Source organism: Thunnus albacares, chromosome 16 (genome assembly GCF_914725855.1).
Source record: "Thunnus albacares chromosome 16, fThuAlb1.1, whole genome shotgun sequence".
NCBI lineage: Eukaryota > Metazoa > Chordata > Actinopteri > Scombriformes > Scombridae > Thunnus > Thunnus albacares.
In genome coordinates this window covers 10,793,060-10,820,637 of record NC_058121.1, presented here as the reverse complement: position 1 = coordinate 10,820,637, position 27,578 = coordinate 10,793,060, and the positions used below count along the sequence as shown (strand labels likewise).

Genomic DNA, 27,578 nt, shown 5'->3' with positions numbered 1-27,578 from the left:
ATTATCCAGCTGTAGGGATGGGTATCATTAGGATTGTATCTTTATCTGTTCCACACTCTTATCAGTTTGCTTCTTTACCAATACTCTTACTGGTTCTTTTTCATTACTAAAGAATTGGGTTTTTTAAATTATTAAAAAAAAAAAAGAATAAATCTAGAACAGGATTAGAATTGATTTATATTTTAAATATAACTAAATATTGTTTCTAGAGAATCAACAGTAATGTTTACCACAGCAAAATCACTATATACACTCAATGATATCTCACTGGAAACAAATCTAAAATGTCAGTAAAATAAATAATATTCCTGACATCAAAATACTGAGTGAAGTTTAGAAAGAATGAAGAACACAGACATCAGTCAGTATCAGTCAGTCCTCCTGTCCTCTTCTGCTGATGTGATTCACTGCCTGCAGGTACCTATGGCAAGCCGTTTTAACATTTAATAGCTAGACTGGATATATATTGCAGATACCCGTAATTCAATTCCTCCAAGTCAAAATGAGCATTTCAGATATCCACAATGACATTCTTCCTATCCACAATTGTCATTTCAGATATCTGCAACGTCATTCTTCCTAGGACAAATGACGTCACTTTGCCATTCATGTGTATTGGGCTTTTAATTTCAGATATCCACAGTTACATTTTTGATATCTAGAATGAACGTTCTGGATATCTGCAATAGAATTCTTACTAGGAAAAAGTCTCATTTCAGATATCTACAATCCAATTGTTACTAGTCATAAGTGAAGTCAGCATTTGCTGTCAGTGAAGAAATAAAAAGCCCGCCAAGTGTGGTCACTAGATATCACACTACACATGTCCTGAAGTCAAGAGATGATTTTTGGCGGGACCGCAGCAGGGCCGGGCGAATGCTGCGTGCACATGACTGAGTGATGATCTCAGATCAAATTGTCAAACTAGGCAGTGCTGATCAAATTTGAATCAAGATTCTGTGACTGCATTGCCTATTCTGTTTAGCTGTAATATATGAAAGTTTTTGACATAGCCGCCATTTTGAAAACAGATGAGCCAAAACCAAGCACTGCCCAACTCACAGTAAGTCACCCGCTACGTTGATTCTACAGCACTTACAATTTCAGATATCTAAAACTGCATTCTGGATAGGAAGAATTACAACTATGGATATTCACAATATTTATATAGATGTCCACAATTAAGTTAACAATTAACTGTCAAATTGCAGTTGTACATATCCAAGATGACATTTTTATTAGTCAAAATGTATTTTTCGATATTCAAAATTACATTATGGATATCCGGAATGGTTTTTCATTTTGGATATCTGAAATTAAAATTATGATTAGTAACAATTGGATTGAAGATATCTGAAATGAGAGTTTTTCCTTGTGAGAATCCACTTTCTAGTACAATCAAAGTTGTAGATATCTTGAAATACAATTTCTACCAGTAAGAATGTTAATGTGGGTATCTTTAATTACCATTATGGCTAGTGAGAAAAAAATTTTGACTAGGAGAAATGCTATTATGGATATCTAAAATGTAATTACAGATAGGAGTGTGGTTCAATTAAATGTTAAAACGGCTTGCCACAGGTACCATTGGTGGAGAGAAGGAGTAGCTTTCTTAGCCAGTAACTAAGTTTACAAGAATTTGACTAGCTTTAATGTAACGCTACGTTACAAACTAAGCTAGACATTTAGGCTAAATACGGACAGCTTTCATCTTAGCTTGTTCATAACAATTAGCTGTCTAACAGCCTAGCCAGTGCGCTGTGGTTGTGTAAAACATAGCCTATTAGCAGTGGATGAGACTGCAAGGTTTTATTGCACTTGCAGTAACAAGTGTTGCATTGTCATCAACTTGAGTAAAATGTTATCTTTCCCTGGTTCACTTTCTCCACTGCAGCCTCTCTGCTGCTGCCTGTGTGTGTGTGTGTAGAGGAGTTGAACCCTGCCCTCGGTCAAACTCTGACACAGAGAGTAGATGAGAGGACAGAAAAGCTAGCGCAACCATAAATGACGCCAAAATGTGGTAGAGAACTCTCAGCATAGTTTTTTTTCTGTTAATTCGGCTAAGGTGCTGTGAAAAAACACTTAGGCGCTACTCCTAAATCTTATAATGGTAGGGAAAACCCTGATCTCGATGTAGTGTTTGGTATGCGGCCAGAGCAGCAATCCTCTTTCTGACACATTGACATTCTCAATCCACCGGTGCTTGCAAAACTTAAGCCTGGGTGTGCTACATGACAGGCAGGACAATACTAGAACAGCCAGTACAGGCTAGAAAGTCTGTGTCCAACTTCCCATCTGGTTGATTTACCTCCATCTCTGAATGCATTGTGCAGTATGTGCAACCCGAACGAACAGATATTGATTAGTCACTTCCCCACATCATTCTGCACTTGCTTCTGGAGTATTTCGAACACCTTCCAATTCATGTTCGGCCCACCCATTGAGATTTGGACGAGATTCAGGATTCTGATCTCTGAGAGCAAGTCCTTGATTTTCTCAGCAATATCAGCTGATGAATGGCCCATAAACTCTGAGCTGATGTATTTAGTCTTCATCTCAGGCTCGTCTCATAGCCAGACATGCAAGTCTATCTGTTTAGCCTGTAAATAGTGGTTCAGGCTTTCATCAAATAACATGGCATTATACAATCTTTGCTTTGATACTTTGGACAAAGACCGTTTCCTAAAATAAAGAGCCAGTCCAAAAGTACCCGAAGAACCTGGCATTTGTCTTCACGAGACTTGTAGGAATAGTGAGAATTAGCCACCTTTAGCGGCCACAGTACCTCTGCAGTAAGGGCTTCGTTTCTGGACACAACACCCAAAATGGTCGCTTGTTTGATGGTGGATGAGAGGGAATCACTGCAGCTGGAAGCGAGTGTCAGGTTTGTCACCGGGGTGAAGAAGCCAGTGATGGGGTTGAGAGTTAATTAATGCGCAGCAGCAGCAGCCTGGTGCTTAGCTCCTTTAGGATGGCTAGCTAGCGCTGCCTCTCCCATGTTCGAAATGTTGAACGCTTTACAACAACAGTCCACATTTTGCACATCCCGGGTCCTGGTCTTTCTCAAGCCATGCTTTATACTTGTCCATGTGAAATCAGACATTATTAAATCAGCATTTCCCTGCCTCGTACAAATTTACATCTCGTCAAAGTACAAGCTGCAACTCAGGTCTGAGTCTGACATTACCCACACAGAGAACAACATAATGTCAAGTGACGTACGTAACAGATCTCCCCAACCATTAAAGTATTGTTTAACCAATATAGATTTTTCTCTTTCAATCTTAACTGAACCACATATACTCTTTTGTACGGGTATTTGTGAAGCAAATTTCCATGACTTCAAAAATTTTCTGGGTTTATTTATTTTTTTCCAAAGCTTCTCCAGGCCTGGAAATTGCTATTTTCAAACTCCATTCCCTTTAAGTCTTTGATGTAAAGACACTTATTTCATTAGATATCTCAGTTTTCTTATTCTGGGTCTCCTGCCAAATCTTCCAAGAGAAAAGAAAGACCAGCTGAAAGAGGGGGGAAAAAAAGGTGTTTGTCTGCAAGGAAGGTGTTGTGAGGGAGGTGGAGTAAATTGACTGTTTACAACAGCAGACCCAGAGAGGGACCTTGAATGTCCATGACGAGCTCCATTCACTTTTTCACTTTCAAATCACCTTATCCCACGCTTTTTTGGATGGCATCCTAAAAAACCAAGGCCATAATTTCCATCCAATTTGCTCCCTCTCTCTGCATGAACACTGACAGATTGTCATATTTTGGCCCCGCTCCCAGAGGAGAGTTGTGAGAGGCAGGAGGGCAGATAAACGGCTATTACCATTCACACCAGCTCATTACTGAGCATTTAGACCCAGGAGCACCATCCCAAAAGCTCCACACAGAGGACGTTCATGCTGTTCCCATGCCCACCCCAGAAGCCCTGCACCACGGAACTTGTGATTGACAACTGGTGCTCACTCATTCTTCTCTAAATACATCACAACATTGATTTGTTTAATCTACTGTCACATAGCTTCATAAAGATCATTGTTTATGCACTCAAGTGCCTGCAGCATAAAATCCCCAACGGTGCTGTTACATTATGTATAGCTTTCAATTGATTTGGTCACTTGGATATACAGGAATGAAGTACAGCTATAAGCATGTTTTTGCATGAACAGCACAACATACGCATTATGTAAGCAGCGTAAAAGGTTTAAGCCTACCGTCATGAATCCATCCAGCAGGCCTGAGTCAGGTTTGGGTGGGGCTTGTAGCCGCTCCATTGACCACTTCTCGATGATTGACGACACCTGAGAGTTTTCTGTGTTGAGGATGCGGAACCCGGTCATGTTGACTCCACTGTAACGATACGGCTCCATGTCCAGGGCGAAAAGGTCCTGAAAGCATAAACATGAAAGTCTAGTTAGAATCTTTGGTTGCACACTGCTCAGTTTGTAACATGTCTAATCTGTCTTTAATAATCTGAAGTTGTCATTTGAAGGGCAGGTTAAAGGATATGGCTGGTGTTTTTTCTATATTTTTCTTATTGTCAACTAATCTCATGTGCAGAACCAAACCAACAATTAATTGATCTACTTACAAGTATTGTGTGTGTATCCAAAGCCTGATATACTGTATCTCCTCCGTTGTTCTAAAACTGTTAAAAACATGTCAATGAACCACACCGTTGCACTGTATGACATGGCTCCAAAGACAGCGATCACACTTTCAGTCTCTGGAGAGCAGTTCCCGGTAAGGCCACTGCGCATATGCAAGAACATGGTGCCATTACAGAGCTTCGCTAGCTTGTTGTGCTACATATCACAACCCCTTGACTTTGTACTACATTGTATATTGTAAAGAACTTCAGTATAAAGTCAAGAGGCTGTGATATGTAGCACAATAAGCTAGTTTCTAAGCAAACTACCATACCCAAACTCTGTGATGAAGGAACATGTCACCTTGTGCAATGGTGTGGCTCATTGATGTGTTTTTCATAGTTTTTGGACAGCAACGGAACTCTACATCAAAGAAGAATAAGATATATCAGGCTTTGCATAACCACACAAAACTTCTAAGGAGGAACACGTTGATTTGGCTCTGCACATGAAATTGGTTCACAATAAGAAAGCCACAGAAAATCACCGGCTATATCCTTTAAGCAAAAGGCATGAGAGCAGAAGAGTGCTGGTGAAGGTATTTCAGGAGTTATTTCATCTCATGCTGAGGCAGTAGCCTTGATTAAGGCAAGTCTTTCAAGGTTACAGGCAGGATTTTGGTGGACTGCCATCTATCATGTGGAAGTGAAAGGACAATCCGATTGTCCTGCATACAGCATGTCTGGCATCTCACCAGGCAGATGTCTCTGGGACGCAACAACACAGTTGACGGAGCAACAGCAGGTGATGGACACAGAATGGGGGTGCCATGGTCAATGTTTGCTGTCGTATTCTGAAAGCAGCACGGATGGCTTAGTACCAGTATACAGCAGTAGCTCTGGCCAGCACAGAGGCATCCAACCTGCCAAACACTGGCTGATGTTAAAGTAGGCACGTTTCCACCCCGACAAGCAGCAGCATGCTGCTGAAACAGGTCTATTACCTTTCTCTTTCCTTTCCCAATGACATACCTGCTGTCACTCACACCCTCCCCTTTCATCTAGCCAGGTTTTTATGTGGATGCACCAGGGATAGTTACATGTCCTGTGCACTGGTAAATGTCTTTTTCAGGTCAGTTTTCTCCAACCTTTCTCTCAGCCTTTCCAATTGTGCTCCAAACAACACAGCATGCCATTTGTTTGTTAGGGCTATAATGGACCAAATGGGTGACAGTCTCATCTACTCAGGGCTATTATCTGAGCTAGTCTGAGTCTTCTGTTCTCTGGGCTAAGCGAAGATATGCTGCTTTTCATCTGGAGCGTAGCAAGCAATCTTTGTAGTGGCTAGATCAAAGAACTTTGGAGAACTTCAAATGCTGCCAGAGTCAGAGTAAAATATATCCAACTGCTTTTGTTTCCTGCACTCAGGGTTATGGATGACCAGTTGGGGTAAAAAGGTCAGTGCAGAATTTAGAAAACAAACTGAAATAAAAAATTCTCAACTGATAGCTCAAAATGCGAAGAGTATATTTCTAATGATCTATATGGCAATGAATCAGCTTTTCAAGGCCAACGGTGTCTATCTGCTCAAGTCAGGTTGTAGTTCAGGCACTAAAAATGCTTCAGAAAAACGAAAATAATAGGCTGGCTCCTGGTTGAGTCATATTTGATTTAATTCTCAGAGAAGAAGCAAAACCTGCTATCAGACACCCAGACAGATGGATGAATTTTGCCTTGCAACAAGCAAAAACAGGTGAATGTTTGCATTGCTATAATCCCAGAAAAAGAAAACTTCACACCTCATCAAGTGGATAGTGCAGTGCCAAAAAATCTAATACACAATAAAGTACATAGTTGAATTGCGTCAATTGTGAATTGTCAACATAAAAAAGAAATGCTAGTTTACTCACCAGGGTAGTAAAAATATAATGGTAGTACTCTGTCATCATACCCATGGCCAGGGCCTGCGGGGAGAAAAGAACAGCAGGCAGTAACTAAAAATCAAAGATTAATAGCTTAATGAGCTTATTACTCTATTCAACCTCACCTTTCATTTAGCTGTTATTTAACTTGTATAGTCAACCTGAAATCTCTCTCCTGACCAGGAAAGCAGCTGAGAGAGAAAAGGTTTCCCACTAAAAGATACCATAAACGTGTCTCCAACATTTTGAAATGATTAATAGATTCATCGAATTATTATCAAACTTAGAATGAGATGCCATTATCACACAAGAAGTACTGTTTTAATCTTCCACTCCACAGTCTGACCAAAAAATGAAAGAGAAATTTATGTTTAAAAAGCGAATAAATGAATAAAAGAATAAATAGAATAAAAGTAGTGGAGCATCTTCTTACAAAATATTTAAGTGTTAGGTAATTTTCACACAAACTGTGTTGTTTGTGCTGCCTCTCTATGTGAATATGCAGAAAGAAATGTATAACAACTTTCCTTGTTATCTTCTTTGGGCACACTATTAGGGGTCTTTACTGTCAAGAAAAGACCATGTGTGATCACAATGAATACGAAGAAGTGTTGCAATTACCGGAGAACAATTAACACACAGAATTTAAGCCGGTAGTCTTCATGAGTGTGCTGAAAGTAGCACTGAATTGAGCTGTTGACATACAGTATATGTTTTCGTTGAGCCTACCAAGTATTCGCCATCAATAAATAATCATTCTTGTTGTTTCCCATAGACACACAGCTGTATGGAAAATTGAAAACAGTGCAATATGCTTGTGAGAAGACTTCAGTTCAATAAGACCCCCGCAGTTCTCATGAATAATGTGCCTCTGTTAAATGAATTTAACATGGCTGTGAGCGGAATTAGACTTTCTAATTAAAAAACCTTTATTGTGCAATGGAGAGCATCCATTTTGACGGCTCAGTAGTAGAGATCTAATATTCTACTAAGAGATTAAAGATGCACGGGGCAAGACTGTATCTGAATCATTTGCATCAGTGCTAAAAGAGAGAAAGAGTAATAAAGGGCACACATATGAGCTTTTTGTTTTGGTACATATACACATGGAATGAACTGTTAGCACTGAATGTAAATTATGTAAATTTGGGGACTGTAGTTAATTTACTTTTAATTAAATTCACACAGAACTATGATAAATTGACTCATCTTATTCACAAATGTTCAGCTGCATCAGCTTTACTGCTGTAATTGTTTACATATCAAACTTAAAAGTGAATAGTTCCCCAAGTTTGGTTTTTGAAACTAATAAACTATCATGGCTCATTAAGCTGGTTTCATACCTGTTTCAGTATCCAGGCAGCCATCTCGTGCCCACAATCAAAAATGACATGGAACTCCTTTGCCTTCTTCATCTCTTTCAGAAGTGGCTTGGCATCCTTGGTCTCTGTGGGCAGCTGTCGAATCTTCAAACGAATGTTGTATCGTGACGGTGCCTTGATCAGCTCCTGCAGTCGAATGAGACCTGCAGACAAAGGCGATACATATAGCGTGAAAAAGGAATTTTAAAGATGCAGCGACATGATGTGTTTGATCTGCTGCCATTTTGAACTATCTCTGGTTCTGAGGAGGCCATAAAACCAACTGTATTCAGGTTTTCTCAGCAGAAAAAGGCTCATATACATGCCTTCCTAATCCACAGTCTATTGATCCTCCTACTCATACTTGGCAAGCAAACAGACTGCTACAGATCTATCAAGAGAATTTAACACCAACCCAGCACATTGCACTCTTTTATACCAAAAGCACAAAATAGAAAGAACCTCAATCTGCACCCTCCTACAGAAACTTCCAATCCCACAGAAGCCTCCCAAATGTTGATTCGCTCTCGTCTTCCATGATACCATACAGTAGCATGGAATAGGTTCAATTTTATCCTGATGGAAAGTCGCAGTCAACCCTGCCTCTCCTGTCTCTCTCTCACACACACACTTCAGATGTGTTCTGATGAGAGAGGCTCCGTTTGCCCAGCATGTACTTGCCCCTGGGGAGCCTAACACTGCCGTCACATATTGAGCTACAGTCTTCACCTTTCATTTCTCGACCACACGCTCAGGTAGAAAGCTCTCCGGGAGATACTGCGATGAGATTACAATGAGTTTCTACCTCAGTAAAGAACCTCAGAGTCCAAGGATGAAAGAGGCTGGATTGATGGGAGAGATGATTACTTGTCATGGATATAAAAATGGATGGAGCAGCGAGGGTAGTTCAAGAGGGAACTGGAGAGAGATAGGATTTTTTTTCTGTTTCGTGGAACCACTTTAAGATAGCTCAGCCTATTTTTTATTTTGAAATGAAGTGCTGTGTGAGCAGTTTAATGGTCTTACTGTGAGTGGAGCTGGGTCTCCCCGAGGCCTATAGAAAGATTGGTGTGAAATAGGAACATGCAGGTCTTGTTGTGAAAAGTACCATTGTAGGGAGGAATACTGAACCTCCTAGAGCTTTCCTCAGGCAATCCCAATAGATCCCTACTCTAGGGCATGTCTCTGTCTCCCTGTTTTTGTTCATACTGACACTCTGGGAGGTGTTAAGCAAGAAAAAAAAAATCTGTCAAGGGAGCTCAACGTTTGAGAAAAACCGTCAGTGTAGATGTTTGTGGGCTCTGGCTAATGCCTTCAGACTTTCCCCCTGGATCTTCTAACGGCTGTGTGTGAATATTTTATCCCCTCCGATAGTTTTTCCTGCCAGCCGTCAGATAGGCTCCAATCAGTAGCTCAGGGCCCTGGAGCATGAAGCTGTGTGATTACAGCCTGGGACCAGGTGGAAGCAGTGGGGGGAGAGTTACGCAGCTATGCAGCTGTCACACTTTTCAGGGCGTCAGGTGTGTTACATGCTCCATAGAGGAGGCCCGGGCCGCTCCTATCTGACAGTGGGGGAGGCGAGAGGTCACCTTTTGGCATCCCACTGGGGCAGCTTGCTGAAGAACGAGAGCGTTAACGTACTGAGCTCCAAGGCAGGAAGTGTAGAGAAGTCAAGGAGATGAGTCAGAATAATGTGGCAAGTGGGACGAGTCATTGCGATATCATTCGAGGTTAACGTACGGGTGCTTGCATGCAGCAGGATTGGCTGTTTACTAAAATGTAGGCAACAGATGTGAAAGGACTGGAGGATATCTGGAGGAAACAAAATAGCTATAAAACTAATGGTTCTTTCATTCTTATTATTCCCATACAAGTGGGTTGGTTACTTATCTCCCTTTCTAGAGCAGGTTTTTGTGGGGAGATGGTAGTCTCTCATTCTGTTTGGTTTGGTTTTTGTGGGGCTTGATCTTTTAATAGTGTGAAAACACCCTTAAAAAGGCAGAAAGCATGGCTTGTTTTTTCTTTGATCCATTGAGATGCACAGCACTTTATTATTATGTTCCTACGCTCTAGCTGTGATTCTCATTGTTAAACTGACAGTTTCCTCTTCTCATGTGCCATACTTCTTAATAAAAATATTAATTAAAAAAAAACTAATGGTTTAAAAACGCTGTTATATGATAAAAAGGAACAGAAAAGGGTTTAGATCTCTAGTAAGAGACATCATTTAAGATGTCAGCTACAAGACAATATTCGTTTGTTCAGAATTGAGAGTGAATTCATTATGCAACCTGTCTAAACTTGAAACCTCCTCTCAACTCTGTCTAATTTACTTACATTAAGTTGTCAAGCACATCATGCCAAATAGCTCATAAATTGTGAATATGCATTTGAATATTGTTATCTTCTCTGGAGCGTTCACACTTTACCTCATAAAAATATCACTGCACTCCAGCTAAAATACGACTCGTCTTTTAAAATGCATATTATGAGCCACTTCGCAAAGTCACAGGATAGACAAAATGGCTCACAGACACATTTGATAGCCACCCTCAGAGATCAAGTGTCTCTGTGTGTTATTAATGGCTGTTGTCAGCCCCCACATACTACAATTGTGCATTGCATTAATCTGAAGAGACATTGGGTCATTCTGGGTAATGTGGTTCTCTTTTTTTCTATACTGCTGCTCACTCTCCTGAAAGACTGACACGGGCAGCACCTGGAGGACTGAGGCAGAACAGTAAGCTATTGATTTCTGAATTAACTTGACAGGTTACAAAGCACTCACTGAACTCTGAGCAGCAGTGTGGCTTTTTGTAGTTCACCTGGTACCATTTTTTTCCTGGACATTTCAGGGTGTAAAGGCTGCAGCTTTTAAACATCATCACAGTCATCCTCATATGACACAGACGTACCACTGTACTGTAAGAAAAAGACAGACACCAACTGTACCTGTACCTGTGCTGTCGTCATAGACCACAGTGACTGTTCTCCACTTGAAGAAGTGCACCAGGTCGAGGATGGCTCTACTGAGGGAGGAGAAGTCGGGGTACAGGCTGACATAGTACGAGTCCCTGTTGTCTGACACTTGATGCTTCCACTTGGTCTGGATGTGGGGCACTCCCAAAGCATTGCAGATGGACTGGACCGCGTTGGCCGACGAGCTGTGTGAGGGGCCAAAAATGGCCGCCACCCCGAGGGAAAGCTGATCACATGCTGGTGGGGTAGCAAGCGGAGGAAGTGATAAGTCAGTTTATTGTTTCTAACAGAGTTATTGTTTCAAAATCATTGCATGGACCCTGTAAAATCATTTAATCATTAATCATTTAAAATGAATTTTAACAATTGAATTTCATGTTATTTAAACCTTTGTGGAGGTTTGGACTCCTTACTCTTTATTTTGTCTTTTGTACCTTTTTCTTTAAGAAAAATGAAAAGTTTCTTTATTGCATACACCGCAATTCCATTCCCCTTTGTTCTGAGTACTGTTTCTGGAGAGAATGACAATAAATTCTACCTTCATCCTGACCTTGAAAAGAACACTAAATTGATTTCATGATTGTCTAAATGGATTTTCTAGGATTGTCTGAAATCTTTGGTACAGTTCATATTACCTTTGAGCTATTACACCAAACATTCAAAAGCAAGCATTTCAAATTATTTGTGGAAACATACTGTAACATGAAAGTTTTGGATGTGTTAATCTTTTATTTCTTCTGGATGCATTTTTTTCCCTGAATGCGTATGTACTCTTTCATAAGTCGAGTCATTTTCATGACTGATGATTACTGTGATATGGACCAGGCAGACATCACAGAGAGACAATGGCCCTTTCATGCAGAGCGAAAGATGTAAAAATAGAGCATCATTGTTGCTGTGAGAACATATCAGATTGTACAATGCAAAAAAAATTATGTATTGTAAAGTATGGGTATAAAGTAAAAATATCTGATGAAACGGTGTGACCAGATACAGTAGACAGGAGCATCTGGATAGCCGCTGAGGTGCTACAGAGGACTTAAATTTTGTTCTTTTATTTCTAAATATCTCTTTATATACATGCACTTCTTGTATTGAGACATTTGTTTTTACTGTACTTTCATTTTTTTGTATTTTCAGTTTTATTTTTCAGTCTTACTGTTACCAGGGGGAAAACCTGTGAGAAACCTGTATAAATTGTTGAAACTACCATGAGTTTATTATTTGGCTGTATATTTGACTTTAGTATTGGGTGTCATCGTGTGTAAGTCTCGATGAGAAATTACATAAAGAAATATCATTTTAGTGTCTTCTGTCTGCTCCTTAGACATTTGGCTGTCTTGACTTAAGCAGTGATAAAAGGGTCATTTTGGTGGCAGTGATGGACTCGTTAAAGAAGTTATTTACTTTTGACATAAGCATTAAATATTTCGAGTAAGTGACAGCCTTTTGCTGGACAAATTAAGTGTTGTACTTCTCAGTATAAAATGATGAGGTGATTGCTCTTAGCATTTTGAGAACTGCCACAGCGTTTCAGAAAAGACACTTATGCAGTTGGGCAAAACTAATTTCTTGGTAATTTCATGGGAGTCATATGAGAAAACCACTTTTCTTAATTTCTGAAAAAACTTAGTTTGTTTTAACTATACAGATTTGATCTAGACAGTTCAATACAATTTCACCTAATCGTGATTAACTACAGATTAACAAGGTGTTGATGAAAGTTCCTCCATACATCCTGACTCACCTTTCCTGGAGGCCTCAAAGCTGTCGAAGATGTTTATTCTCTGGATGTCATAGGTCAGTGTGGTGTTAGGGAGCAAGGTGCGGTTCCTGTTGATTGTGTTCAAAGCGAATTTAAAGGCTAGTTCCTCTGCTCCGGAGGGGCCGCTCTCAATGGATTCAAATATTCCTCCTGGGGATTGAGAAAAAAAAAAATCAGAAGAGAATGAGAGGTGTGAATAGCCACTTCCTTCTCATCTAATTGCAATAGATTCCTTAACACAAGTGACATTCAAGTAAATGATCAATGTGATGCAGGCAATTACAACCCAAGTGGTGCTATCATTTTAACACTCACTTCAGTATTTGTACTCCCATATTAATGATGCTATTGAGTTTACAGCTTTAAACAGCTCAGTCACATGCTGACATGAAACAGATTTACACTGTGAATTAAGCGTTTGGATCTCAGCTCATTTGAGTTCTGTGGTAGTCGTCGGTCATCACCGTTGGTCAGTGTGACCTATGACCGATCATGACGTCACCAGGTCATTAAAAGGGTCAGCTGGCCTCTGTTTCTTTCTCTTTCTCCTCACTGCTGCTGCAGGGGCAACAGCAACTATCTGCTCTGCCCACGCACTTACATGCAGGAGCTGCTGCTGCAGACTGTGGCTCTCTGACCCCCGTGAGGCCTGCACAAAACAGACACACCAAGCTCCCTTCTTCACGGAAATGACACAAAGGCCTGCCTGATTCAAGTTTATTTAGTGGCAGCAGCTACACCATAGGAGCCGCACAGCCAGCACAACTGACCTCCTCAGCCACAAAGCCAAGTTAGCGCTGAGCTCGCTGCTAACTCTTTAATGAGAACAAAGGAGCAACCAGTTCCTCCAACCTGCACGGTTGGATCACTGACAAACCGCACTTCAGCACCGGAAACAACTCTTCCAAGCTTGGCTCATCCACAACCGGCAGCAACTCCAGCCTGTACCACGCACAGGCCTGCAGCTCACTGGACTCTAGAAAGCAACAAGCCAAAGCATCTCTCTCTCTCTCCAAAGACTGGTAACAAACTAAGCCTAGCCTAGCATAGCATGGCATTAGCATAGCAATGGCACATGGAAGACGTCTTCAAATATCTACAACAAAGTCCAATTGCTTTTGATTCAACCCTCTTTGGATAACCATGACCTGGATGACTGAGAATCTTTACAAACATCATACTGAGCATTTCGGGATGAACACCCTCAGAATGGTACGAGAGTGTGAAAGGACAGCCAGGAAAATTGCAGACTACAGAAACCACCTACGATTTAACTTGAGATGCTGACAACACAGACTCATATCAATAGCCTACATCTAGATTTTACAGTAAAAGGCCACAGAGCTGGAATGATCCTAGAGAAGGCGCAGAACCAGCTACTGAGTGAGAGAGTGAGACAGGTCCATTTCACCACTGAAGCTTTTACTCCAGATATTGAAATCACATTGCCCAGCGCAGTCTCAGAAAAGGTCACTGATTTTATTGAGAGGGAACAACTGTCTCAACATGCCAAAAGCAAGGAAAGACAGACATGGAAATTCCAAAACCTACAATCGTGAGCCAGCAACACTAGGAAAGCAGAGGAACATACCTGGAGGCAAAAGAGAGATAATTCCACACTGGACAAAACAAACGACAGATGGGTGCCTGTCAGATGCGGAACTCACCCAATTAGAGCAAGATGTCCTAGCCAAAGGATTAAACTTTGCCATCACACCACAGCATTTACCAAGAGTAGGTATCGGCAACCCTTCCCAATGTGAAGACACCCCCTTCCAACCTCATCATTCAGGAAAGGACGACCATGACGTCACTGAGCAAGGACCAAAACATCACCATCCTACCAGCTGATACAGGAAGATGCACAGTGGTCCTAAACACAGCGTACTACTAGCTCCTGTTCTGAACAGCACCAAGCCACTGGTTTAGATATGTGGATGACACATGGGTCACAATTAAAACCCAGGAAGTGCAAACCTTCACAGAACACATTAACTCAGCAGACAGTAACATCATGTTCACATGAGAGGAACAACAGCTTGGCCTTTATGGACTGTGCCATATACACTGCCATATACAGAAGCCTCCACACTGGAGAATACAAGAAACCTACATACACAGACCAATACTCTTTGACTCTCACCACACAGTGGAACATAATGTACCAACAAGTGCCCAGGCCCAAGAGAAGGAGCACAAACACCTGAAGGATGACATTAAAGCTTGTGGATACCCTGACTGGACCTTTGTGCAAACAGCCACACAGGGGACATTTCTCTGCATGGAGTACTTTTACTTTTAATACTTAAGGTGTAATGGTTAAGTACATTTCCGTGATAATACTTAAATACTTTTCTTAAACTTTTCCAAAGCAGGACTTTTACTTGTAACAGAGTACTTTTACAGTGTGGTACTAGTACTTAAGTTAAGGATGTGAATACGTCCTCCATCACTGGTGCTAACATGCAAACCAAGTTTTTACACTCACTAACATTAAAAAAAATGTTTCAAGTTTCAATTATAATAAAGTTTTTGTTCAACCAAAAAAAAACAGGCATCTGTTTTCATTCATTTTAGGGTCATTGTAACTGATAATAATAATTATGAAATACCGTATACCGTGATATTTTCTGAGACGGTTATCATACCATGAAAATCTCATACCATTGCAAACCTAGAACCAAGTGGCATCAATGACCTTGATGACGACCCCAAAGAGGTTAAATACCTGGGATTCCCAACCGGTCAGTTAGAACTGAAGAAGACCCTTGGATGAAAGTCAAAATGTCTTCTAATGTCTACAACCAAGTCCATTTGCCCTCAATTCAACCCTCCTTAGATAATCATGACCTGGATGACTGAGAATCTTCACAGACATCATAGTTTTCCTTTGTTTACCACCATGCGGTCCCAGTCGCCATTTTGAGTCATCCATTTTTGTTTTGTCTGTTTTCCCACACACGCACACACACACACACGCACACACACGCACGCACACACACACACGCACACACACACACACGCACACGCACGTATATAGGTACATTTAGTAAGATTACATATTGTGTGTCTTTTTCTCTCTTTTATCCTTTTAAATAAATGCTTTTGGATATACCTGCTGGTCTGTTTAATGTTGCACAAGAGTGAATATTACCAGCCTCTTCGCTGTAGAACTCCAAAATCCTTCAATCTTTACTAGCTATTGATATGGTAATTTTGGTTGCAGTTATGAAATTTTTATTAATCAGAGTTCCAAATTGATAGTTTAGTATATTTAATTAGACTGAATCAATGAATTGGCCATCCTTTCCCTTTTTAAGGATGGTGCCCCAAGGTGGATTTTCTGTCAATTAAATTACTTAATATAATTATTATTTCTGATGATTATTAATTATTTCTGATAGCTAAAAATGCCCCACAAAAGTGGTGCATGATCCCTACCAGGACCTTCTTGCTGTGAGGCAACAGTGCGAACCAATGAGCCACTGTGCTGCCGTAGGGAGGTGAGTTCAGGGGTGGGTGCCCTTCTTTAACTCCCTCATTCGGAAAGGTTAACGCTTCCATTTTGTTCCATTGATTTGAATGATTCTCGAATGAGAGGACAGCAAAGACAAAACAAGAGCGTAGGTTAACAGAAATGAGGGAGAAATCAAAAAACATACATAAAAAGTATAGAAAGAGGGTGAAAAAGAGGCAAGAACAGACAGAAGGTCAGTCAAAACAGAATTTAAAATTTATGGGATTAAATTTGAGTATCAATCCAAAATTAGTAAATTATTTGTTAGTAAATTAATAAATTATTCATTACAATCATGACAAACAGCAGTTTCTTTTGTTGATGTTTAATGGGGGGAGCATCCTGATGAGAGTACCATGCTGTGCCTGCCTAAAAAAATCTTGTTACCTTTTGGTTATATGACAATCACACCACGCGATACTCATTTATCGACAAAGCAAAAGCCTTGACACAAAAACAAACAATGCGCGCTGTTTCACCACGCCGCATGAGCCAAACAGAATAATAACCGCTGCAAAGTAAGGTGTTGTTAACTTAAAAAAGCTCCCTTCAGACTTGTCAATTATTTTGAGCTGCACAAAAAATGATTAAAGCTCCAGAAGGTCCATAAATGCAGTTCAGAATCCCAAACAAAGAAAGGCGGTGTTTGAACCGGCACACTACAATGTGCTTAATTTCAGGATTATGATAAGAGAGACGTTAACATTATTTTACATTACATGACAATCACCAAAAAATGCATGTCAGTAAATCTGACTCCAACTTGCACGGATGCTAGAGAAATATTACAGTGACAATAAGTACAGTGTGTCTGCTCTGTTTTTTTTTTTTTATCTGATTTGGGAACATTTACAAAATGTATAACCTACAAGCCCATCACCCAGGACATTTTAAAATTCAGGTGTAAATGGGGTCAGTGAGAATGATGATAGTATTTTCACACATCATTAGGATGAGGTAAAGCCATGTCGTGAGTGGTGCAATATGCCGGAGTCTGCACCACATTAAAGTTTCACAAAGAATATTTATATGTCAAACAGCTAAAACAACTATAGAGTTGAGCAACTGCTTTCAACTTTCAAAATATAAACATATTACAAAAAAAAAAAAAGCAAACGCACGTTCCAAAAGCTATAGAACACCTTTGAGGATGGACTAAATCCTGAGAAAGCTTTACAGAAATCAAACTTAAAAGAGAATGGATGAGGGGGGAAAAGATGAAAGTCGTAGCTGAGAGCAGCTCTGAGAACCACTCTCGGAGACGAGAGTAGAGTTCAGGAGTCCATCCACGGCTCCCGTCCTCTCAAGAGAACCGAGCCGGTTTGACGAAATCCAAACTGAAAAAAGTTTAAAGCCTGTTTATCGATTCAATTACAGAGAGCGAGGGAAAGTGAGACTGAAAGAGGAAAAAGAGGGGAAGAGAGTGAGGGATTTTTTTTTAAAAGAGTGGTGAAAGAGAGAGAGAGAGCTGTACAATAATAGACATAGCGGCTATAAATAGTGACTGGCCGTGGCAGGGAGTGATAGAAAAGGCAGGAGGGCAAAGAAGATGTCATTAACTTAGGGAAGTAAGCTTTATCACTGTCACCGTTGTACAGCCATATGTTGTGCTTACTTTACTTTTAATCTTGCTTTATTTTATGGTGTTTTCTTTCACCGGTAGAGACCTGAAGTAGGTGAATTTGAGCAGAAATGAGAGAAGAATGTCACAGTGTTCACTATGTCATTGAGTGAGCTATAGAAATGAGGTTTTCATGCGTTGGTCCGCCTGCTATACAGCACTGTGATGTGAACATGTTGCTATTCATGGCATTTCATTTCACTGAAATGGCACATTAATCTTCAAAAGAACGAATACCCGAGAATCACCATTAAAGATGATAAGAATCATGTCAGTCCGACCTAATAGATAATTATTACACTATTGCCCTGAGGGAGCAGACTGAGCTCTGCTGGCCTGTTCAACGAATCTGAAAATGAGCAGAAGTGTATTAAGTTATGCTCATCAGATTTCTTTGGCACTCTGCATGGCTTGGACATGCTGGCTGAAAAGAAATCATATACTTTTGAGATCACGGAGGAGCAGAAACACTGAATTAAATATTTCAAGAGAGATGTCAAACATTAAATTACATTGGAATATGTTACAGTAGCACACAGAAACTGTTATCTTTTGCTTTAATGGTTTGGGAGGTAACATGTTATGTGATTCCTTAGTTTACATATTTCTTATTGTTTATGCTGAGTGACGAATCCGACATGACATTTTTCCGAAACTGGATTTTGGGAAAACTGTGTCTTGTTTGGGGTGTAATGTAAATTTAGGTCACTTAAAGTCAATGATCTGTCCTGTATCATCCTTCTTTTCTGTCCTCCTCGCACTTCTTGCTGCTGTGGTCCTTCTGACTGCAGGTGTGTGAGTTACAGCTGAGATAATCAGTGTGTGTGTGTGAATTATAGAGCCACCATGATTGGGACTGGTGTGAATTATGGTGCAAATGAAAGCTCTGAGTGAGTTATGAGCTGGATAATCACCCTGACGAGAAAACAGGTCTGCTGATCTGAGTGTCTGAATCTGTGTGTGCATGTGTGTGTGTGTGTGTGTGTTTGAGAGAGAGAGACTGAACAGAAAGTGGAAATGAAAGTGCAGTATTGGAGGGCGTCTCCTTTATGTAAATTCTACTCCCTTTTAATGTCACAGTTAATGAAGTGCATTTTGGGATTGAACATTAGAAGGTAACTTGGTCATTGGCTAATTTCTGACAGAAATAAAGATAATTTAAAATTAATTCCTGTAAATAGAAATCATTCACCTCTAAAGGACACACATCACAAACAATAGAAATGAATGAGCCGTGAAATTCATGTAGATGTAATCAAAATGTTTATCACTTTTGGTAAAATATATTCTACTGCTCAGACGCAGCTCTGAGAAGCAGAACGTATGTGCTTCTAAAAGACAAGGGTTACTTACTAAACTATGAATGAAGATACAATTAGCTCTCTCTACTCAAGGATGCTCTTGTACAATGGGAGATGGGAATCAGATATGTTGCCATGGCGACTCATGCATCTATGCTATGGCTGAGAGGTCCGGGCAGTTTTGGAATCTGAGCAGCTGATTGGTGGAGGAAGGGCGTTGTGATAGTGCGGACGGCCTGTCTCTGTGACTAATGACCAGCAGCGCAGCTGCAGGATGGCGGTGGGCTGTGGGGTGGGTGCCATGGCAACCGGTGAGCAACCCTGTTGTTAGGGCAAGTGGCCCAGGTATGCACATGCAGTCACTCAATTTGGCTATAAGGCCTCAAACCACCCACTGCACCCCAACCCCCTGGCCTGTTTATGTCTCCCTCCATCTTTCTTTCAGCCAGTGAGGATCAGTGCTCGGAGCCAATCGGCGAGAGGCAAAAGTGATAGAAATGCTCTATATCCCTGAAATTCCCGATGGGAGCGCTCCCTGACATGTTTGGCGGTGAATGGGACATGATGCATGAAGGCCTGCAGAGAGTCGCCGCCCCTGGTCATTAATCTGAAGCTCCCCTTGCGGTAGATTGACCTTCCTACGCTGCACAAGGGCCAATTCTCTCTCTCCCTGAAGATCCCCAGAAATTTGACCAGGGCATGGCATATATCAGCTGTGCAGGACATTGCCAGTATTATGATATTACACAAATAAACCATTATAACATCCAGTTTTTTTCAATTCAAGTTTTTTTTTTAAAGGAAATCAGGTCCTGTCCAAATGCCTGAAGGTATGTGTTAATCTGTCGTACTTATTTCTTTCAAACATTTTTGTTTGCTGAGGGGTTACATTTCTTTTTTTATTCTTTTCTACTTTACATATATGGGAGGAATATGCAGTATTACTACCAGTGCATTGTTTGACCAGCTGCATCTTCTCTGGCCTTGGCTCAGAGATAATATCTCTCAGAGTCTTGCTTTTGTAAGAGCAAGATAAGGAAAGCAATAAACATGGTTAATAGAGGTGCATTTTCTAAAAAGATACTTGAAGGAGATCTATGTTGAGTCTAATAAACTCATTTACTAATATTGGCTTATATCAAATTAGAAAGATAAGAGTAAGAGAGATAAGAATAAAATAAATTGTATAGGCTACTAGTATTTGTCAGGCAAATTTTAACAAGGGTTCCATTTATAAATCCTGAATTATCATAGAATAGAATAAAAAACCCTGAACCCTGAGATGTTCTATAGCATGAAAAACCAAGCAATAAAAACTTTAAAAAGGATCAAAAACTTGAGAAAATCACTCAAAAAACAAGATCAAATAAGCACATTAAAAAGTCCCTCAATCCAGCGAGTCGGCAATTAATCAATCACTTAATCAATCACTCTGTTTGATTATGGAAACTGAACATAAAACCATTGGAAAGCAGCTTATGTGAACAATGGTTTAGCCGTTGTTATCCGACCAAGTTTGTTGTTGTTTTTCTCCAGAATACAATCACTCCTGTCACTCTAAAGCCTCTTGACACTGGACTGGACTGTCACCTGCCACTGCTGGACACTAAGCCTCGAGCTGACTCACACACTTGAACATACACGTGCAAACACACACAATCACGCACTCCCAAGGATTGAGCCTAAACAAAACTGTCAGGTAAGAAACAACTGAGTCCGGGGGAAAAAGGTGACTGATGTGAGAATTTAAAGCCCACGCCTGCGGCTTTCAAACATACCTAAGTTTAGTTAAACTCAGGGTAATAATTAGCTCTACCGAAGATCAATCTCATCAATCTCCTATAATGAGCACACATACACACACGGTCTTCAATTAGAAACGTGTGCCACAAACCTCGTCTCTGACCCAGCTCCAAGTGGGAAACCAGTGATCATATAACATGTATTAATTCTGAGCACTGGCAACAGATGTGCTAATTTACCAGGCTCTCTCTATTCATAATAATGTGCCAACTCCCTCCTCAAAATATGTGCTAATTTGCAAGGGCTCATTGTGGATGTGCTAAACTACCGGCTGACATTTTGTGTGCTAATTTGTCAAGCAGGGACCCCTTTTGGTACTAATTGTGCCAAACTGTGAGTACACTTCCACAGGCCTTGAATTGCTGAAGTCCCAAATGACTTCTGACTGCTCGCAGTTTCCAACCTCTCCACTGCTCTCGTGTTGAGAATGCCACTGGAAAGAAATACCAACTACTGTGAAAATAAGATGTATAAGTGTGCATGCTTGCCTGCACACAAAGATATGTACACAGATGCATACACACGCGTTTCACAGAAATGTATGCCTGCTCTTCGGATTAGACGAGCTCAAATGCTATGGTTGTTGTGTATCATTAAACACATATCTTGACACCTGATACAGAATAGCCTGTTCCTGTGATAAAAAAAAAGCTACTTACAGAAACATTAGTGCACAACTAGAGTTTATTATGGTGTTGTGTTGTATTTCACATTATTACCATCTTCCCATCCTGCAGTAACCGCTCACACATAAACACGTCAACATGTGTATAAACTAGAGGGATACAATCCTGTTTCTGAGTTTCGACTACCCTGCTTAGACAAACATAGAAACGCAGTGAGAGGTGAGTGCATGTTTCATAGTGTCAGAACGTGCACACATTCACACACTTTTTTTTTTTTTTTCCTCAAATTTGACATGTATAGCATTTTATTACCAGAACATCATGTGGTAATGTTTCTGAACGTACTGATGCATGGCATATAGGTTAATTACTTTTTCAAAAATGCAATTTATCAATTACTTATCTTCCATGCAAGTGGAGATATTTTTAGTTTGTGTAAATTAGAGGAAAAAAAGAAAATGTACTGAATTGTCATTAAACTATAAAGAGTGCAAGTGAAACATGCATGCTAGAGCCAATTCACAACACAGTCTCACATCAAAATGTGTAAAAGCTACATTGGTCCACAGAGTAAAATGTATTAGTTTCACAATAATGGCTCGAAAATTTTAAGATGCCTATGTTGTTTTTTGGCCTAGTGTCCATGTCATATGACTGTCAAGTTTCTGAAAAAAGAAAAGTTGACATTCCTTTTCCTTTCAGTGGAAAATGCAATATTTTAAGATAGTTTTTCCATTAAAATGCTTTGTGATAACATTTCTAGTGAGAAATGTGCATTTTATTTATCATAATCTTCATTCAGTGAGCGTTATTGATGTTTAGTTTGTCAGTTATTATGAAGATTTTTTTCATGCTTTCTATCGTTGCTATGGTGGTTGCTATGGACACTGCTATCGCTGAAACCATATAGTTGCATGTTGTTTGAATCATTGTCTTTGCATTGTGTAGTTATCTGAACTGTTATGTTATAGGTGTTATTTTCTGTAACTGCTTGATGATGTTCTTTCAATAAAAAACGTAGATTTTAGAGTGCCTCAGGGATGAGTTGAATTTGAAATCCAGAATTTGAAGCTTTGTGATTGGCTGACTGGAGGACCCGCCTGGATTTATTTTCCTCACTGTCACCGTGTTCAGGTTTTCTTTTAATGATATCTAACATTTCTCAACACAAAAACACATTTTATTGTGTAACTAATACGTTTTGTGCTGTGGACCAACGTAACTATTACACATTTTGATGTGAGACTGGGTTGCCATTCCACACAAATAGCATGTACTTGTTGCTGACAACCATTTTCCAAGCTCAGAGGAACAACATGAGGACATTTTTAGGCTTCCTGCTCGCAAAGAGTAAAACTATTTATGAAGCTTCTGATGCACACAAATCAACAGCAACACACAGAGCAGCAGACAGACATTATAGTGGTGGTAATATAACATGCAAAAAGGTGGCGACACGCTTTGAGCTCAGTGCTCTTCCCCCGGCATCATTCGGTGCTGCCTGAGGAAGAGCAGTCAAGCTTCAATAAATATTTTCACTCTTTGCAAGCAAAGACTTTGCAGTTGTCTTTATGTTGCTTCTCTGTGGGCCACTTTGGAAATTACTTTCCCCTGTACTGTATCTGACAGATACCAAAGCTGAGAATACCATTCTTATATTTAAATGCATCTTCCCAACCTGCCCAAATATCCCAGGATGTATTGTGCAATATTCAAGATATTACCACGGAAACAAGAGTCACACAAATAACAAATTCTGTTAATTGGGGGCAAACGTGCCTTTTAGCATATAACTACTTGCCACAGTCGTAGTTTGTCTGGATTATAATGGTGCATGACATTCAAATGCATTCAATAAATATTGTGTTTTCAGGAGAAGTAACAATGCAGTGTCATTTATAACAAAGACAAACCATGCACTTGATGTGTACTGTATATTGAAGCTGTGGCATAAAGGCATCGTCTTTTCAGTAAAGAAAATATTAGTATTTGATTGATGCATTTTGCATTTCACCTACTGTAGGTTTTATGAGCCTCACTCTTCCTATCTGACTGAAGTATAAAAAATGAGTATTCCCAATACTGCTGTCACAAGGTTATAAAGTTCGAGTAAATAATACAAATCCCAAAACTGCAGTCAGGAGGTTTTTCTGCCAATACAGAAAATATGTGATTTGGGTCATAAGGAGCAAGAGGAACCGTTTATTAAAAGAACGCTTCCTAATGCTTCATGCCTCACCCGTCTTTGCCATTTCTCTTTCTATGCCCCATCTTTTTTCTCTCCTTTATCAAACGACCACACACACATAAACACACCACCTTTCTCACTCCCTCTGACTAGAGTACATCTCACGGTGGCCTCGGCAGGTGACAGATGGCGACCTCACAGCACTGCTCACTGTAAACTGAGTTTTAATCAAGCCTAAGCACGTGTGAGAGATGCTAATTATCCACTGCAGGCCAAGAGAAGCAGGAGTCCAGTCTCGGGAACATTGTGACTTTACATGAGCATGTGTGTCTCTGGTTTATAATCACTTCCCCCATTGTGATAAAAACCATTAGGGCATTATTATCCATTTATGGTGCTGCCGCTGACAAGTATGAAGCATAATGGACTGGGTGTCTCCAGCGTCCCTGGATACTCCATTCCTCAAGCAGTATCACTCACCAAAATAAGTTAAGCAGTGGGATTTCCAACTGTCTCTCAGCATACATGCCAGAAAGTGGGAAGATAAGTGAATACCATCTTCTAAAAAGGCTCTCACGTCATTTTTGAGCACTTACATTTTAGTCATGAAACCGCCACTCTTATCTGAAAAGAAGGCGATAGCAGAATAAACTTACATTACAATATCTCTAATGTGCATTTAACATATACGCATCCGACCTCGGTGCAGAGCTGAAAAGAAGTTCCATTTATGTTGCAATTAGGTCACAGCAAATTATATGAGACTATCATCCTCTTTGCTCCCTTCGCTCTCATTCTAATTCTTGCTGTTCTTCCGCTCATCAAAAACAGTCCTGTAATACACTCTTTCCATTGTAATTTTAACCAAATGGCTGTAAAATTAGACTTTCTTTCTTGTAGAAGGGCAGATGCTATCTCCCGTCAGAGACAAAGGTCAAGAATTAATTCAGGAGGCAGCTCTTTTTAATTCTCACAGCTGGGTTTCTGTAGGGGGTGGGGGCAGGATTATTACGCAGGATAATTTACAGGATTTCAGTAATCTGAAATCTTTATAAATTTAGAGATTCTTGCACATAAAGTGATCATTTTTCATGATGATACCGAAGCTATTAAACCCTGATTTTAAAATACTGAAGATTATAAATATATAGATTGGGCAATTAATAGACACTTTATGGAAAACAATTAAACAATTATAAATCACTAGGAGAGTCGTTGCTAGTGGTTTGCAATGCATTCAAACTAGAATTCTATATCATTAATCTATATTGTCTCATCAAAGCCATTTTTGTCATAAAAGAACATGGAGTAAAGGAGATGAAATAAAGACATTTTAAGCCTTTAGACAAATGAGTATTTTCCACAAGCGTCTGCCCCGTGTCTCATATAGAGTATGTTTAACACATTGTAGAGTAAGTCACGATGATAAAAGCCACAGTGCTCTGCAGGATTGGCGAAGTTCAATGGAATCTGAGACTGAGAAGGTATTCTTTGCTTTGAAATTCAAAAGTACAATAAGAGATGGAGGTTTGGAATGTGTATGTCAAATAAGGATCCATGCCTTTGTGTGCAAGGACACTGAGACCAGGGGAAGAGGGGAAATAAGGCGTGATGACAGTGAGAGAGAACAAAGTAGAGGGGAAGGGCCAGGAGACAAGCTGAGAGCCAAAGGGGTACAAAGACGGTGCGGAGAGGACAGCGAAGGACAAAGGAGAAATGGGACCAAAAAAAAGGGGGGGGGGGGGAGCAGGAAATGGACAGCAAACTCTATTGTCTGGATTCTGGATATTGAGTTGATGTTGAAGTGCACCTCGCTGTCACACCGTCTCCTCACAGCCTGTCAGATGTGTTTAGAAAACAACAGGTGATGGCCATGGTGTCTAAAGTCGGAGTAAGCTGTAGGAAAATACGCAGATGGCAGATGGGTGTGCTGTCAGACAACCAAAATGAGGAGAGTTTTGGAGACCGAGCGGAGGGAGGAGGAAGAGGGGTGGGGCATGAAAAAAAATAGATGAGAGAGGAGAAATGAAGAGGGAGAAATGGAGAATAAAAGAGGTCACTGGAGGCAGATAAAAGACACTCAATTAAACGACTGAATGGATGGCCCATTAGACCTGAACGGACACCTGCATCCTCCCCCCGCTCCCTCAGCCACAGGGCAGGAAAATGTCAGCTCTTGCTTTGGGTTCATCAGCCACTGCCGTACACAAGCTACCTGATAATCAGAGCCACAGGTACAAGTCAATATGCTACACTTTACTGCAAAGCTGTGTCTATTTTTCTTGCTTGTTCCACAAACACACACACAGGCAATTGCAAAGATTTTCAGTGGTAGAGAGAGAAAGGAATGAAAGAGACCTGCACATTGACTTTAGAGAGGGAAAGAGCCAGAGGCTTGCTGATACAAAAAAAAAATACTGCATAATAAAGTCCCTCTAATATGCGTGCTCATTTTTTCTCAATAAATAAGAAAAGATCTATTGAGGATAAATGTAAAAAGACAATTGAGGTGAAATTGGTGGAAAATCAAGAGCCCTGTTTTAATACTTCTCCTGATCTGCAGTCTACTGTTTATTCCAGCATTTCTTACATTTATTCACACCCCGCTGTGTAGGAAATTCAGTGTCTTTTGTCATGTTTAAAAAGCAATGTGGGTATATCTCATCGGTAGCTGTGCGGAGGAAACAGAGACGATTGGCTTCATTATGTCGCCTCAAAATCCTCAAACAGATTGTGCAAGATGGGAAATCAATCCAAGTCTGTTCCAGCCCGCCATGATGCTTTGTGTGTGGGTATAAGGGTGGGATTGGTGGGTCATATTAAACAAATAGGGAAAGTGTGTTGTTTTGACTGTGACTGACTAACGACCGAACCCTGAGGAGGGATACTGCAGCCAGAAGATGTAGGTTTTTTTATTTAATTTTCATTAAACCTTCGTTAAGACTAGATAATTTTAATGTCTTCAACTAAAGACACTGACTAGATGACTTTCGTGTTTATCTCTGGGCAGCGACCGACACAAATGCACAGCTTCTTTTCTGTGCATATTTCTCTTCCTTTCCTTTCACAAATACCTTCAAAATGAAAAGATTGAACGGCTGGTTTGAAGAAAGCCACAGAAACACTTAAAAAAAAATCCTCTGAGCGAAAAGGAAAAAAAAAAAAAAAAAAAGAGGACAGACAGAAAAATGAAATTCAACATTGCAGGAGGAGACGTTTTGCATAGCCCCGGTGGATCGTGGACAATAGAGTGTCATGCTGATTCAAAGAACATGACTTTAAGTAAGCTTGCCTTAATACGTTCTCCCACAGAGACCATTTTCCCCCTGTGTCCTTGGTTCACACAGAGAAATGTTCACGCATCCAACCGGCTGTACTGTCAATGGGAGCCCGAATTTTGCTTTCTCTCTTTCAGTCAGCCACTCCCCTCCTCCTCTTACTCCTTTATTCAGCTGGCTGGAGATGAAGGTGAATCACCACATCCTAACCTGACCGGTGCCTCACATCATAGCCAGCATAGCCGGAGGGCTTTCTGTAATCGATTGACTTCTGAATCCCATGTAGTATGGACATCATTGCTTTCATTTATGTTATATGTGCCTTCAAATATGTTTACTTGGTTCTGTGTGCTTGAAATTCACATGCCATTGCTTCTGCTGACTGGGCAAGTTTAAATTATGTTTGACTACATGGATGGAATAATACATGCATATTCACCACCAAGCCCTATTGAAACAAACACATCCAACAAAAGGCAATCAATGTCCCTCCTACATGTATTAATCACAGAGCAAATACACTGCAAACATTTAGTCTGGCTCCCAATTAGCACTATCATCAACTTCCACAATAAACTCTTGTTTGTTTCCCTCTCTTAAGCAATCACCTCCGACAGGTTATTACCACA

At 40.3% G+C, this 27,578-nt stretch overlaps 1 protein-coding gene across 3 annotated transcripts in view; it reads right to left on the bottom strand.

The window, feature by feature from the left end:
• Window positions 1-27,578, bottom strand: part of LOC122999719 (glutamate receptor ionotropic, kainate 2-like) — a 74,491-nt gene that overhangs the window by 36,163 nt on the left and 10,750 nt on the right. For 2 of the 3 annotated variants that reach the window (XM_044376891.1, XM_044376889.1), the window contains 5 exons: window positions 12,598-12,765; window positions 10,824-11,087; window positions 7,854-8,035; window positions 6,499-6,552; window positions 4,215-4,388 (listed from right to left, as the gene is read on the bottom strand). In XM_044376891.1, coding sequence (XP_044232826.1) covers window positions 4,215-4,388; window positions 6,499-6,552; window positions 7,854-8,035; window positions 10,824-11,087; window positions 12,598-12,765 — 842 coding nt within the window. The remainder of the gene's footprint in view (window positions 1-4,214; window positions 4,389-6,498; window positions 6,553-7,853; window positions 8,036-10,823; window positions 11,088-12,597; window positions 12,766-27,578) is intronic. The other variant, XM_044376890.1, reaches the window with a different exon arrangement.